Source organism: Hoplias malabaricus, chromosome 10 (assembly GCF_029633855.1).
Source record: "Hoplias malabaricus isolate fHopMal1 chromosome 10, fHopMal1.hap1, whole genome shotgun sequence".
Taxonomy (NCBI): Eukaryota; Metazoa; Chordata; class Actinopteri; order Characiformes; family Erythrinidae; genus Hoplias; species Hoplias malabaricus.
Window position 1 is genome coordinate 33,713,732 of NC_089809.1, and position 14,868 is coordinate 33,728,599.

At 38.8% G+C, this 14,868-nt stretch overlaps 1 protein-coding gene across 2 annotated transcripts; it reads left to right on the forward strand.

The window, feature by feature from the left end:
* The first annotated feature begins 2,694 nt into the window (after positions 1 to 2,694).
* LOC136708970 (complement C1r-A subcomponent-like) lies at positions 2,695 to 13,626 on the forward strand. 2 transcript variants are annotated; one of them, XM_066683909.1, is made up of 13 exons: positions 2,695 to 2,826; positions 5,511 to 5,712; positions 6,441 to 6,621; positions 7,194 to 7,334; positions 8,230 to 8,432; positions 9,452 to 9,599; positions 9,880 to 9,998; positions 10,140 to 10,218; positions 10,477 to 10,611; positions 10,724 to 10,798; positions 11,918 to 12,114; positions 12,386 to 12,597; positions 13,039 to 13,626. In XM_066683909.1, the coding sequence occupies exons 1-13, from the start codon at positions 2,801 to 2,803 to the stop codon at positions 13,394 to 13,396; spliced, it is 2,076 nt and encodes a 691-aa protein (XP_066540006.1). In that variant the 5' UTR covers positions 2,695 to 2,800; the 3' UTR covers positions 13,397 to 13,626. The 2 variants fall into 2 exon arrangements, with proteins under 2 accessions (XP_066540006.1, XP_066540004.1); XM_066683907.1 differs by lacking the exon at positions 2,695 to 2,826 and adding an exon at positions 4,279 to 4,431.
* Positions 13,627 to 14,868: the final 1,242 nt, after the last annotated feature.

The following is a 14,868-nucleotide window of genomic DNA, read 5'->3' on the forward strand; positions in this document are numbered from 1 at the left end:
GCAGTGACTTATGTGTTGTCTTATACAGGAACAGTTTTACTTTTTAAGAATGGACAGACAACAGTTTTGTTTCAGAGAAAGAAAAACACACAGCATTAACATAAGAATGAAGAATCATTTTATCCAAATGTGTCTTTAAAAGAGGAAGTCCATATATATCTCTAAAATAAGTCTTTATTTTTTTTAAATTTAATATTTAAATTTTTTTTCTCTCTCTTCTGTACCATGAGTACAATGTTTCAGTTAGTGGTACCATGTAAGGATGTCTGAGTTGGAATTGTTCCTCTAGGAAGGGCTATTATAATTCAAACACTAAAGTATCACATTTCATTTTGAAGCTGTTATTTCAAAGGAACAATATGTAATGCTGACACTAAGCGTTTAAAATCGGAGCTATAATACAGTTTCAAAACAGTGGAGAGAGCAGTCTGCCTCCTCCCCCTCCTTCCCAGACATGAAGCTCGAGCAGGTTTCCTGTTTGAGGAAAACTGAACGAACAAACAAGAGACCAGTTTAAGAACTTTGAAGAAGAAAAAAAGAAACACCTTTCATTGTTCCCCTTAGGGAAATTACTTCTCTGCGTTTGACCCATCCGTGTTAGTGAACACAAAACACACACTAGTGAGCAATTCTTCACAAACACTAGGGGCAGTGAACACACACACACACACACACACACACACACACACACACACACAACCGGAGCAGAGGGCAACCACCTCGGTGCCCAGTGAGCAGTTTGGGGTTTAGGTGCCTTGCTCAAGGGGCACCTCAGCCGTGAATGAACTTTTCCTTGCTTGCTTCTCTAACCTCAGTTTTCTGTATATTAATATAATTAGCTAGTGTTACCAATCGATTTTCCTTTCCAACATAATGTCGTATAGGAGGCAGATCCTATCCACAATTTTTGTAGTCAAACATTTCATTCCACCTTACATGTGTCGGTTTACGAATCCTAATGGCGTTATTCGCCAGGTTCTTGAATTCTCTGTTCCACCTTAAGACCAGAAGCTAGCGCTATAGCTTTCAAAGCAACAGTTATTCCACTTCATTTGTTTAAAACACACAAACCAATTGTATGTGATGTCATTAAACATTTACCTAGTTACTTCAAATTAAGGGCAAAATTATAAAGAGCCACTGCTATTTTCCCTACACTTACAAGAAAGTAATGTCTAAATCACATTAAAATTTAGACTAGACAAACCTGGTGTTATTTTCCCTTCAACCATAAATATAATCTTACAAGGCAGACCACATTCTGTCATATCACATGCTATGTTCACAAGGCTGTTACAAAAAAAAATCCACAGTAAAATTTCTTCATCTTCCGGATATCGATAGTCTGTTACATTGTGTCTTCAATGAGACTTTTCAGATTTTTGAGACTTTGAAAATAAAGAGATAATATCCGCGGAACGAAGCTAAACGTGTAGTTTTTCCACGGTATGGAAGTTGTGTTCGTATTTCGAACCCTCTAGCGGCGACAGGATGCACCTACTGCAGCATTTAAGGTGAAAGAGAAAATCCAGATGAATCGATTGCTCATCCTTGGTGTCCCGGATGTGTATCTGAATTTTTTGTAACTCGTATTTTGGTTTCTGAAATTCGTCTACCGAAATTGAGCAACTTCGAAAAATATTGTTTGAATTTTTTTGAGCTTGATTTTTTTTAATCTAAATTTTTAACTTTGAATAATAACAGTGAAAACGTGTTCTTGAAAATTCACGAGTTGAATTCAAGAGCAATTTATATTCAGATGCATAATTTCAGTGCCAAAAAAATCAGTGCTACAAATTCAAAGATGGTAATATTTCAAAGTCTGATGAGACAGATTTTCTTCCATAATATTGTTTTAGCTTTGACTGTCTCCTTAATCTATGATTACACACCCTGGAAATTTTATGACTAAGTACAGTAAAAATATTATAGATTGCTCCTTTTAGGTAAAAAAATATGAATGTGCTCTAACAAGGACACAGACGGTCATTGATGTGAAGCACAATATCACCCCCTTGTGGAGGAGTCCATAAACGTGGTTATGTGTGAAATAGCACCCCTTTGGGGTATGATTCCTAACCATGGGTCTCTGAATTTTGTGAAGCATTAGACTGATGAACCCCATTGAATATTTAACCAAGATTTTAACAATGCTTATTGCTTAAAGTGGTATCTATCTAGAGTTGTATATTTGCCCTTTTTGCCCCTGTTTAATCTGTTTTATTCTAGTTTGTGTCAAGCATTGATGGATTTTAGTTCTTATAATAACACTGACCTGATCAGTGTTATGAGGCAACACTGTTGCTGTGGAATTTGACCTCAGCAAACAGACCCATGAAACAAAAACAAGGTCTACAAGAAATGTGTGAGTGTATCTGCCTGCCTTTACCTTCTGTGTGATCACTTTACTGGTACAATGTTAACAGATAAAGCACAACAGCTGATACAACAAACTCTTGGAGAACTAATATTTGCACAGACGAAATGTTGCCAGTGTTCAAGTTCACCAAAACCCATGCATATTTTACTTTATATTTCACCAAAACCTTTTCAAGGTGTTAAATAATCACATATTTCATTATCAAAATTCATTTCATGCTTTGTGTATATTTGTGTCTCTGTTTGTCTGATTTTTTTTTTTTTTACACATCATCACACATCATATTGCCTTTTAGCCAAATCAAACAAATCCAGGTTTTGCTCTGACTTTTAAACTCTCCCTGTATCAATCTCTTCATTTCAAATCACTGGTTTCTCTCATCTGGAAAAGCTTACAACTGCTGGACAGGTCGAGTCAGTCATGAGCAGTATACGTCAAATACTGAGGTATGTTTAACTAATTTGCTTTTGAGGATTTCCAAAAGTGCCAGAATGGAAATTGGGATTTGAAGCGCTGAATTCTCCAAACCCAGCACCAGTGATAACTGTCATTGCCTAATAGTTATGCTAACATTAATAATAAATAAGAGTAAAGTGTTCTGTGCCAACTATTTCTGTCATTGGTATATAGGCCTAAACATAGTAGTATAATGGCAAAGAGTGTGAAAACACACCCGTATTTAAGAAATAAGCACAAAACAATATTCAGGGAGCACATGAATAAACAAGAGAAGCCACTAAATACAGTAAGATTAAAGGAACAGAAAAAAGCACTGAAAAAGAAGACCAAACACAATAAATATCTCTTGATGTTTTCATCCTTGGGTTGTTTCTTAAATTTTCTCTCGACTGTTGGAGTGACCGTAGCTCAGTGTTTCTCAGTCCTGGTCGCATTGGGCCACGGCCCTACATGCTGTAATTTTCTCCTCACTCAATCACACCCATTTCAACTTTGAAAGGAGCTGTTAATTAACTATACAGTCAAAAATTTGATCACAGAACTAGGGTGACCAGACGTCCTCGTTTTTAAAATTAAAATTTCACAAACGTCCGGGATTTTGTTTTTCTATAGCTTACATAGAATTTCGAGAAGTTTCGTTGACAAACTAGTCCCGCCCTCCCCTACTTGAGTGAGAAGGGGGCGTGGTGAAGTAGCCTAAAATCTTCTGATGGGACGGTCGGACTGTAAACTCTCTGTAAACATTTAATTGGTCAGTCTGCACGTCAGTAGTCCTTGTTTACGTCAGGCAAAGCTCATGTACCTACCCTCAGCTCGAGCAGCTATGCCGAAACGTAAATGTAAGTTCACGGATGAATGAAAAAAGAAATTCCCATGTTTTCCCGTGTTTAGCAAATAAAGTTGTAAAGGACCTAAAAGCACACTTCAGCTCAGCTAAGCATACAACGGCTGCGAGGGGCGAGAGCTCATCACACACACACACACCCCCCCCCTCCATACACTGACATGAACGTATGGACAGGGGAGTGTAGGAACAGCTCGGTCTCCTCCCTCAGCATCCATGGCTGAAATACCTCACACCCAGCTGCTCCCCGGGCGCTGGTGAAGGCTGATGAAAAATGTCATTATAAATTTTACAATAACTGTAAAAGTACGTTTATCACATTTATCACAGATACAGATGTGAAATTATTTACTTAATAGAGCTGTGTATTTACCCAGGCAGGGAATCAAACTTAAGTCTCGAATATTGAGTGTGGCAAAAATATTATTAATATTAAATGTCTAGAGGCATTAATGATGCGTGATGATCTCACAGCACTGGGGATTATGCTGAAGAAACAGTGCAAGCCTATTGTATGAGTTCAGTTATTAAAGACAGATTATTTTAATGAAATTCAGGAAAGGAAAAGAAGACTGAAAACAGCCACATTCTGCCACAGAGTGCAGAAGTGAAACTGAGAGAGAAGTAGAAGGCATATTATTTTGTCTGGCATCCATTTCACCTTAAAGAGAGAGGGAGAGAGAGTGGAAAATCTGATCCACCAGTTCACAATGGAGACAGTGAGCAGCAACAGCGCTTTCTCATTAATGTAGGTGATTTTTATTTCCTAAAGTCATTCTCGTGAACAGTAATCTTGGTAAAAAACTGTGAGACTTGTGTTTAAAGACAAAGGTGATGGTTCGGTTAAAGTCGAGGCTTGTTTCTTTTCTGCTGTGGACGTCAGGAAACATTTTGATCTCTCCTTCTCATGTCAGCTGCTTTTTTCACCACATTAGCTTCAATCAGAGTTCTGCACTTAATCAGGTTTTAGCCTTTTTTTCTGCATCAGTAGCCTGCTGAAGTTTATATGGAGTCAAACTGGGGTGTTCAATTTTCTGAACTTGCACCTTTTTTTTAACTTTACGCTCCCTTTTACAATCCTTTGATAATTTCCAGTCCTTTTTCTGCTCTTTACACTCCATTTATGATCCTCAAACATATTGGATACATAGTGTTTTTGCAATGAACAACTGATGACATGAAATGTACCGGCTGTACCACCTTCAGGGCAGTTACCTGTTGCTCTGCCCCTCAATGTAGTGTAAATGAAGAAAAAGGTAATAAACCAGAAGCATGGTTTAAACTAAATAAATACATCTTTAAGTATTCCTCATATTTATGAAGTTATATTCTTTATTACGGTTACAGTCCTAAGGATGAGTTTAACATATTATTTAATTTTTTCCATCATGTCACAAACTGTATTCTTTCACACATATGATCATATAACTTCATCAGTAAAAAAAAAAATAAAAATAAAAAACAACTTACTCAAAGTTAACTAATAACTTTACAGCACTTCCCCATCATCTATCAAAGGCCAGTAGATTTAAAAATCATTTTTCATCATCATACTTGGTTGGCTCCACACCCTGATTGGGAAATTCTGGATATGCACTTGATTTAATTTCTTAATATTTTGATCTTTTACACAATGTCATGAATTCCACACATCACCGAGTCTCTTTCTGATCCCACACAGTGCCACCAGCCTTGGGCATGGGGTGGAGGTACGCTTGTGTTTCCTCCAAGGGTGGCTTTTTCAAATTGCTCATTTGCTTCAGTGAATAGTGAATAAACAATATATATATCTCTCTCTTTCTCTCTCTCCATCTCTCTCTCTCTCAGTCTGTTGTGGGTGAGTGTGAGTGTGGGTTATTGTAAGGTTGTGATGCATGATGAGGTTCAGTCTCCTCTGTATCCTGAACCCTATCCAGCTGATCTCCATAAACAATGGGACTTGGAAGTTCCACCTGGATACAAGATAAAACTGACATTCAACTACCTGGATATTGAGCCCTCTGCCAACTGCTACTATGACTCGCTCACTGTGAGTGCTGCATAACGGAATGATGCAAAAATATTTCTCATAGACCTTATTAAATCCTTAAAATCAGAATATATTTCTAGCTTGATTTTAACACACCTATAATGTGCTTATGTGCTTCAGCTGCAGCATCTCATGCAGTGATATAACACAATAAACAGCACAACTTAAATATACTTTACTAGCAGACCTGCTTTCATGTGATGTCATTTAAACATGCAGGAATGGTAGCTGACGTCTATTAAGTCTATAGTATTGTAATGACATTGGAAATGCAGAAAATGAGCAAGTGAACAAAGAAGTGTTTAGGTTTGATGTGGTGAAAACTGACCAAGCCTTATCTACCTTCACACAAGTTTCCCCTGATAGTGGATACAGCTCTGCCAACGCCTATCCTCTCACACAAACCGAGCATTAACTAAAAGACACGATCAACCCCTAAACACAACCTAAACCCCTAAAAGTGTCAGGCAGACATCACAGTATTATACACAGTTAAATAATTATTAGTGATCAATTGTTTTAATAAATCATATTTAATATATACAGAGTGAATATAGCATTAATTGAAAAGAATGGAGATTTTAGTGTGTCAGGTGTTTATTTGGTAACTTTGATAGTGCAGTAAATTAACTATGATTTGAAGATCTTTTTTCCATTTCTCTGGTAAATCTGCTGACAGATTGATAAATTATTTTGGGATTCATTTTCACTTGTATTTTGCTTTCAAGGTTTTGCACAATAACAAAGTTTTGGGGAAGTTCTGTGGTCAAAAGGCCACGGATGTGCACCACCCTGGCAGTAAGCCCATCATGTCTCCCACCAATCGTCTCCGGCTGGTGTTTGTGACTGACGACTCAAACCCGGGACCTCTGAAACACCTTGGCTTCTCTGCCCACTACCAGGCTGTTGGTATGTCATTGACATTGGCATTATGATGTTATCATGTATTATTTTATTGGTGCAGAGGGCAGCATGGTAGCGCAGTGTGTAATGTCCTGGGGTTGTGTGATCGACACCCTGCAGAGATCAAAGCCCCTCCCGGTCACTGTCTGTAAGGACTTTGGTGCGTTCTTGGTTTGTGTGGGTTTTATACGGTTGCTCGGGTTTCTTCCCACAGTCCAAAAACACACATTGGTAGGTGTATTGGCTACTCATAAGTGTGTCAGAGAATGTGTGAGTGAGTGTGTGGGTGTGTGCTGCTCTTTGAAGCACTGGCGCCCAATCCAGGGTGTGTTCCTACCATTGTGCCCAGTGATTCCTGGTAGGTATTCCGGACCCACCATGACCCTGAAGTGGATAAGAAGTTACAGACTATGAATGAATATTCTTTTACAATCCACAATGTTCTGAAGCAGCTTTAGAGTGATCCAGGTCTACAAATATAATGAGCATATTATAAAGTAATATGAAGTTATAAACATACAAGCTGCTATGTGTAATAAGTTGTTATATAAAGCAAAGACCATATTATGTTCATCCAGATGTGGACGAGTGTTCTTCTCCTGTTTCTCTGGAAAACTCTGATCCTCCCTGCTCTCAGATCTGTCTCAACACTTTGGGCTCCTTCATGTGTGCATGTCACCATGGCTACCATCTGCAGAGTGATGGACTTACCTGTGCTTGTAAGTGATGCCTTTGTCAAAATCTGTTTTATTATAATCCTCAGGTGTACAACAAGATGCTTAGATTTTTTTCACGTTTAAAACCCAACTATGTGGTTCACAGCGGCCTAAAATGTATTTGGACATTGGTTCCAATATAAGAGACATTTATTTGACATGAACCATTAGAAGACCATACTTTTTTTTTGAGCAAAATAGTGTTTCAGAAGGTGTCTGTGTCTGATATAATAATACTATAAATAAACAAAAGCTCACTGATAAAACTATGAATAAGGGCAGTGTCGTTCATGTAAAGATGAGCAGTTTTGTCGTTGGTGTAAGAACCACAGGGGTTGGGGGGATGTGTGCCAAATAATATTAGAAACAGCTACATTTGTTTTTTTTGCATTTGTATGTTGTTTGGGACACAGGAGCAATTTGTTCTATTAAAATTACAGTCTGTGGTCCACTTGTTGGCCTTCATATTTTCACCATGTTTTTTTAATGGACAGAATCCTCAGATGCCCACCAGAGCAGGTATTGGATACAGGATCATTCTCAGTGCTGCAGTGATATTGATGCTGTGGTGGTTTGCTTGTGTGGGTTGTGCTGGTACAAGTGGATCAGATACAGCGATGCTGCTGGAGTTTTGAAACCCATCAGTTCAGTAGTGAGAAAATATCCAGCCAGCAGCATCTTGTGTTCTGTGACAACTACACAATGACTGACTGCAACTGAGCTATTGTCTCTTAGGTGGACCAACAAAGTGGTTGTGTCTAAAAGAGTGGTCAGTGATTATTAAAATTCCAGCAGCACTGCTTGGTCTGATCAATTCATACCAGTGAACTTAGGTCCTGGTCTTTATAGAACAGTAGTGTGAAGTCAGAAATGATGTTGTGTTTCCTGTCCATATCAGTGGATTGTGGAGGGGGTGTTTTCAAAGAGTCAGAGGGGACCATGTCCAGTCCTGGATATCCAGACCCTTCTCCCCTGAGAATGGACTGTGCCTACAACATCTCTGTGCAACCTGGCTTTGAAGTCACACTCAACTTCAGCGATAGTTTTCACATTGAACAGATTTACAACAAGGGACACAGCTGCCTCTTCCACTGGCTGTTGGTATGTTACACTGATACACTGCATAGTTTTTAATGTGTCTGGGAGAAATCAGCTCTGTAATGTCAGTAGATTTCCATCATGCCATGTGCCAATTTAACAGCAAACAGTGAACTTTGCTAATGGGATGTTGCTATGGGTGCAAAATATCCAGGACAAATACTTCCTAAAACCATTTTCCTGTGTGTTAGATCCTCATTTCCCTAATTCTGCTTTTATCGTGATGAGTAGGCATAAATGTATGTTTGCAGAAACATTTTGAAAGACATTTAGTAGGATGTCACGGTATCAGTTCCCTTCTTTTGGTGCATGACAGGCTTTGATTGGAAGGTGTATGAACTGGCAATTGCAAAAGTTTTGTTTCTTGTAGCATCTGTGGCTGTTTGGCAGACAAACACATAAAACATTCAGCAAGTTTGGGCATAGAAGGGTGTGTATATTAAACCTAAGTGTTGTTCTGGTCTCCTGAAGACATGCTACAGACACTATAGGTGTCTACTATTGTCAAAATAAAAAAATATTGTATATAAATATAAGAAAAAGATTTGGGTGGCATAGTTGCGCTCCAGGTAGTGTCGCAGTCACACATCTCCAGGGACCTGGAGGTTGTGGGTTCAAGTCGTTCTCCAGGTGATTGTCTGTGAGGAGTTTGGTGTGTTCTCCCTGTGTCTGCGTGGGTTTCCTCTGGGTGCTCCAGTTTCCTCCCATGGTCCAAAAACACATGTTGGTAGGTGGACTGGCGGCTCAAAAGTGTCCGTAGGTGTGTGTGTGTGTGTGTGTGTGTGTGTGTGTGTGTGTGTGTGTGTGTGTGCATGTCCTGCATTGCCCTATGAATGACTGGCGCCCCCTTCAGGGTGTGTTCCTGTGTTCCTGCGTTCCTGCGTTGCACCCAAAGATTCAAATATATATTTATTTTATTTTTTTAATTATAGAAAAAGAAAATTAAAAATTATTGTGAAAATAAGAAACTGCACATGCTGTGTCTGCTTGTGGTCATTCAGTGTTTTCCTTCTTTTCCTCAGATGACTGTCCCTGGTGAAAAACCCAGGAAGTTTTGTGGTGAGAAAAGCCCCGGCGTGGTACGCACAGGCTCTCACACTGTGCAACTGGAGTACCACACAGACGGTGCTGGACAGAGCCGTGGCTGGAGCCTCCACTATACCACTCAAAGTGAGCAGACTGACCCCAGGATGAGATAAACCTGAAATAGACAGCAAGGAAACTAGGGATATTATTGTAGTGGACAATGCAATAAAAGACATGCAATATTACTCTTTAAACGTAACTTCTACAGTTGCTGCATAGTATCTGAGAGTTGAAAATAATTGCAAAATCATCTGAATATTTATCCTAGTACAGTTTGTTGTGTTTTAGCAGGCCCTGTTGGTGGCCAGGCTATTGTTAAGTCCTGCTGGATAACTTCATTAAGTTTTGTTGATGTGTTTTGAAGGGGTGGAGTGTAAATTAGAAAAGAGTATCAGCAATGGAAGAGTGACCCCGGATTTCCCGCAGTATTTCTACAGAGACTACATCCATGTACGCTGTGACGAGGGCTACAAGCTCATGATGGTGAGAGGAGACGCAGCATTGGACAGGGGTAGTGTTCTTACCCAATTATTGAATCATCTGCTGACACACACTATCTCTCTCTCTCTCTCTCTCTCTCTCTCTCTCTCTGTGTTTGTGTGTGTGTGTGTGTGTGTGTTTCAGGGTGAGCAGGAGATTAGAAGTTTTAAGTCCATGTGCCTGCATAATGGAAGGTGGCATTTGCCTTTACCACAGTGCAAGAGTAAGCCAGCTGAAGCACACACTACACTGTTACTGAATACATACCAGCCGAAAATATGGAGACCAGCAATTCTCTTTTATATTTATAATAATATTTTACAATAATTTACAGTTAAGTCAATTTGCCACCACTGAATACATTTTTTTTGGCATCAGTAACTAAATGTACAGTGACTTGGTGTTAATTCAGTTTCTGATCCTGAAATCCTGAGCACTGTGTATTGTTTCCTGTTGTCATTATGTGGGATGTTTTTTTCAGTCATTGACTGTGGCGCTCCCAAGCCTTTGCTGAACGGTGATGTCAAATTTCTCTCTGGTTCTAACAACGAATACCTCTCCCTTGTTCAGTATCAGTGCAACGAGCCCTTCTACACCTTCAGAGATGCTTACCAGGGTCAGATACTCACTTCTGAGTTCATTTATATGTGATCCTACACTCTGGATTTCACCACTTTCATACAGATGCATTGGCTTATTACATTCTGTTCGGTTTTACCCCTTTATAGTCAAATTCACCTGCGCTGCAGACCGCAAGTGGAGAGCAGATGACCACAGTGCCGTGATCCCTCCATGTATTCCAGGTAAAGCTTTCAGGCCTCATGCTGCTGGTCAGATGATACTAGTTCCAACACGTCAAAATGGCAACATCTTTCAAATTCTCATTCAAAATCATCTTAATCAGAGACTTGTATGATTTGCTAGACAAGCAGGTTATCTGAGGGTCGATCATAAAATGTTTGAGTACAGATTTATTATGAAATTATACAATTTGAAAATTCATATTTAAGCAGTAATTTATAAAATGTTTAACGTTAGAGTAGGTAAAAAAAACGTTTACAATCTGTGACAGACATGGCAGGTCTAGTCAGCCAAATGTAATTACAAGGAACACTGAAGTTTTATATATCACTTATATCAGGGCTGCCCAGTCCTGGTCCTGGAGATCTACCACCCTGCACAGTGCTCCAACTCTAGTTAAACACACCTGATCCATGTAACGAATTCATTCAGGGGCTTTTGAATATTGGACCTGGGTCTATAGGATCTGAGCTCTCCACGGTGGTAGGCCTAACGGACCAGAGGTTTACATTGTTCAATGTTTAAAAATGTCAAAATCTTTGTATACTACAGAGGTTGGTCATATGTAGAGAGTAACACCACATGGCAGACTAGAGTTACGTTACCAGTGTGGGTTGGATACTATCAAACACGGCTTTATCTTTCCTGTGTAGCATTATAAAATCACAAAGTGTTGGAAAAGAGTGTCTGTATTTGTATTTGTCTGTATTTAAGTAGTCTTCAGGTAAATACATATACCAATTCCTGTGCTTTAATGTTGCATTACCTAACGCAAGTTATACTCCCAGTGATTAATTATTGTCATAACCATCAAAGATGGACACTATCTCTTTCTCTGCCATGATGAAATAGTGAGGTCTGTGATATAAGGAATTTTATTTAACTTGAAATGATGTTCATGGGCGACTTTTGTAGACCAACTTTATGCCAATAACATTTATAATCCTGTATCTTGATTCTTCTCTGTTTTAGATGCCGTTCACATTGTGGACCAGGCGTGTAACATGCTCTTTCTCAGGGTTACTCTCTCACACTGAGCGGGCAGACCATTTTTCATTTAATGTCTAACACTGTGTTTGTGTGTGTGTGTTTGTGTGTATATACACATGTGTGTATGTCAGTATGTGGTAAGCCTAGTGTAGAGCTGTCGGTGCGTGGGAGGGTGTTTGGAGGACAGAAAGCTCCAGCAGGGTCTTTCCCCTGGCAGGCCTTCTTTGTGTCAGGAGGTCGAGGAGGGGCGATCGTGATTGGAGACAGATGGCTCCTGACAGCAGCTCATAATCTGGAGAATGTGAAATTTGCTAAAGAAAGACTGAAGGTGTCTTAAGTATTAGATATAACTTATATAGCAAAGTAAATGTATATGATATAATTTCTTAATCAGCTAAAGTAACAACTGACTCTGAATCACTGATGATTGTGTAGAATGAGTGATAAATGTAAATGAAATCAGTTGTTTTGATTTTAGCGTAATTTAACTCTCATGGACAGAGCATAACATCTGTGCAGTGTTATATATGTAATGTATGCTGGGGTGTAGTTTTGCAATGTCTTTAATCCTGAATTGCTTTTCATCTTTGTTTTTGCAGGTTTATGTTGGAAATGTATTTGTCAGTGAACTTATAAAGTTCCCCTCACTTCCTATCGAATCATTACATGTCCACCCAGGATACAAGAACATCAACGAGGCAAATTTTGATAATGACCTTGCTTTGATCAAACTAAGCTCCTCAATTACCTTTAATAACAATGTTATGCCAGTGTGTCTGCCGCTGCAGGATACTAAGCTCAGTGATTCTGGGTAAGAATCCCTCTCATTTTTCCGCTCTCTCCTTCAGTATGTCTTTTTATGGTTATCTGTTTAATAGTGTTCATTCATTTGGAATATCAGCATAGATAGTTATCAGTATTGGGCTGATATTGGCTGAAAAGTTTATATCAGATATTGAATTGATAAAAATAATTAATCCATTCCTGCATAAAATTCACGTCTTCCTATTTTTTCTAATGAAATCATAGCGATTAATATAGTATTAAATTACAGCTTAAATTCTAACAACTGGTGCTCAATTTGAGACTTAATGAGAAATTCTGAGCATGTTACACATGAGACCAATTGTCGTCATTCCCTTCATCTTAGACAACACACCAAACAACCCATACCTACATCCTAGACAGCAGGTCATAATTCCATCTTTTAAAAACGGATGCCAACTTCAGATGTTTCAATTCTTGGTTGCAGATGGGTTTCTGGATTTGGAATGACTGAAGATTTTACTACAGCCAATGAACTCCGATATATCAGCCTCCCCATTGTGGAGCAAGACCAATGCCATAAATCTATCGAGACTGTGAGAGCAACACGTGACAATGTGTCCCCTCTGACGGGCAATATGTTCTGTGCTGGACTCCCTGAGGGGGGACAGGACACCTGCTCTGGAGACAGTGGCTCGGGTTTTGTTATGAGGAGTGAACATACATACTGGTTGGCAGGTATAGTCAGTTGGGGAGTGGACTGTGGTAAACCAGGGAGGTACGGAGTATACACTCGTGTTTCAAATTATATTAATTGGATAGAACAGACCATGAAGGATAACTAATAGTGTGAAACACTAGGCCAGAGAGAAAGAAAGATTATGCATTTGTTAAGATTTCATTTGGCCATGTACTACACAGAATTGCTGTGATAAATACAACTATCTGCTCTGTTCTAATTGATTGCTGTGCAGAGGTAAGAGCTGACCGCCATAGTCCCTGCTAAGCATGGTATACAATCTGAATCTGCTCTGTAAACTCATACTGAACATGTGGAAAAATAAAGACCAATACTGATCACAAGTTTCTTTGAAGTATTTGTGTTGTTGTTGTCAGGATGACACCATTTCAGTAAACATCCTGTTACATAGCTTCAGGATTTTATTTTATATTATTGTGGTGAATGACAAACATGAGCAAAATACAGGAGTTTCACTAGTTAAATCCCAGAGTCCCCACACTGCACAATTTTGTGCATACATAACCAGGACCACTGATCCAGCTCATATCATTATGAAGCTAATGTTTATGTTGGATCAGGTTTGTTAGAGCAAGAAAGAAAAGCAAAAATGGACAGTGCATGAGATCCCTTGTAGTTACCTCAGTACCAACCTCAGATAATGTGCAGATGAGAGGTCAGTCCATCTCAGAATGCCACAATAGCCCAGTGATTTGTGTCTCACATTGCACAAAGACATTTCTAAAGAATTATGTGATTTGTTAATTCTTTTGAATTGACAGATCACAAAGGAAGGATATCCAATATTGTCACTGCGCCGATTAGTTGTATTTTGTAAATATACAGAAATATACAATGCCTGATGCCCAGAACACACTCTAAGCAAAATAAGCTTAAAATGATTAAATAAAGCTGAAAAGGACTAACACTTCATCAAGAAATGCAGCCTGAAACTGTTCTGCAAAGAGAAAGTCACAATTCATATCAGAAGAATAGACTAGAGTTCTCTAGGCTTCATCTCAGATGATCTGAAATATTGGAAATTGGACATTGTTTATAAAGATAATCCAGACAGTTATATTAAAAACCAGTCACATATTCTATGGTTTCATTCCTAAGAAAGAATTGTTACAGAGTGTCACATATCTTTTTTAAATGATATTGTTTCCCTCAAAATAAACATGGTTAGTGGTTAGTTCTTAGAAGTTGTGGTAACTACTCACCATAAAAGCATGACATCATTTTACATAGTTGTTTCTCACTTCCATAATAAAGGATTCTGTTGAAAATACAGTTCACATGGGTTTAAATAAAACCTGCAATGGTCAAACTACAAAAAGGATCAATCAACACAGCATTGTTCTTACCTTGTCTGAACAGCCCTGTTCAGAAGGACCCATTTCAGCACTGCTCCTTTAAAGCAGCACTAGGCAAGATTTGTTATATTTGTCTAGGGCTCCCCCTACAGTTGCAGACTGTAATACACATTTACAGCACTGTCCTGAAGTCAAGTAAATAATCTTAATGTCCAGCTGTGTAACTCTTTATGAGATAATAATTTATACTAAATATAATAAT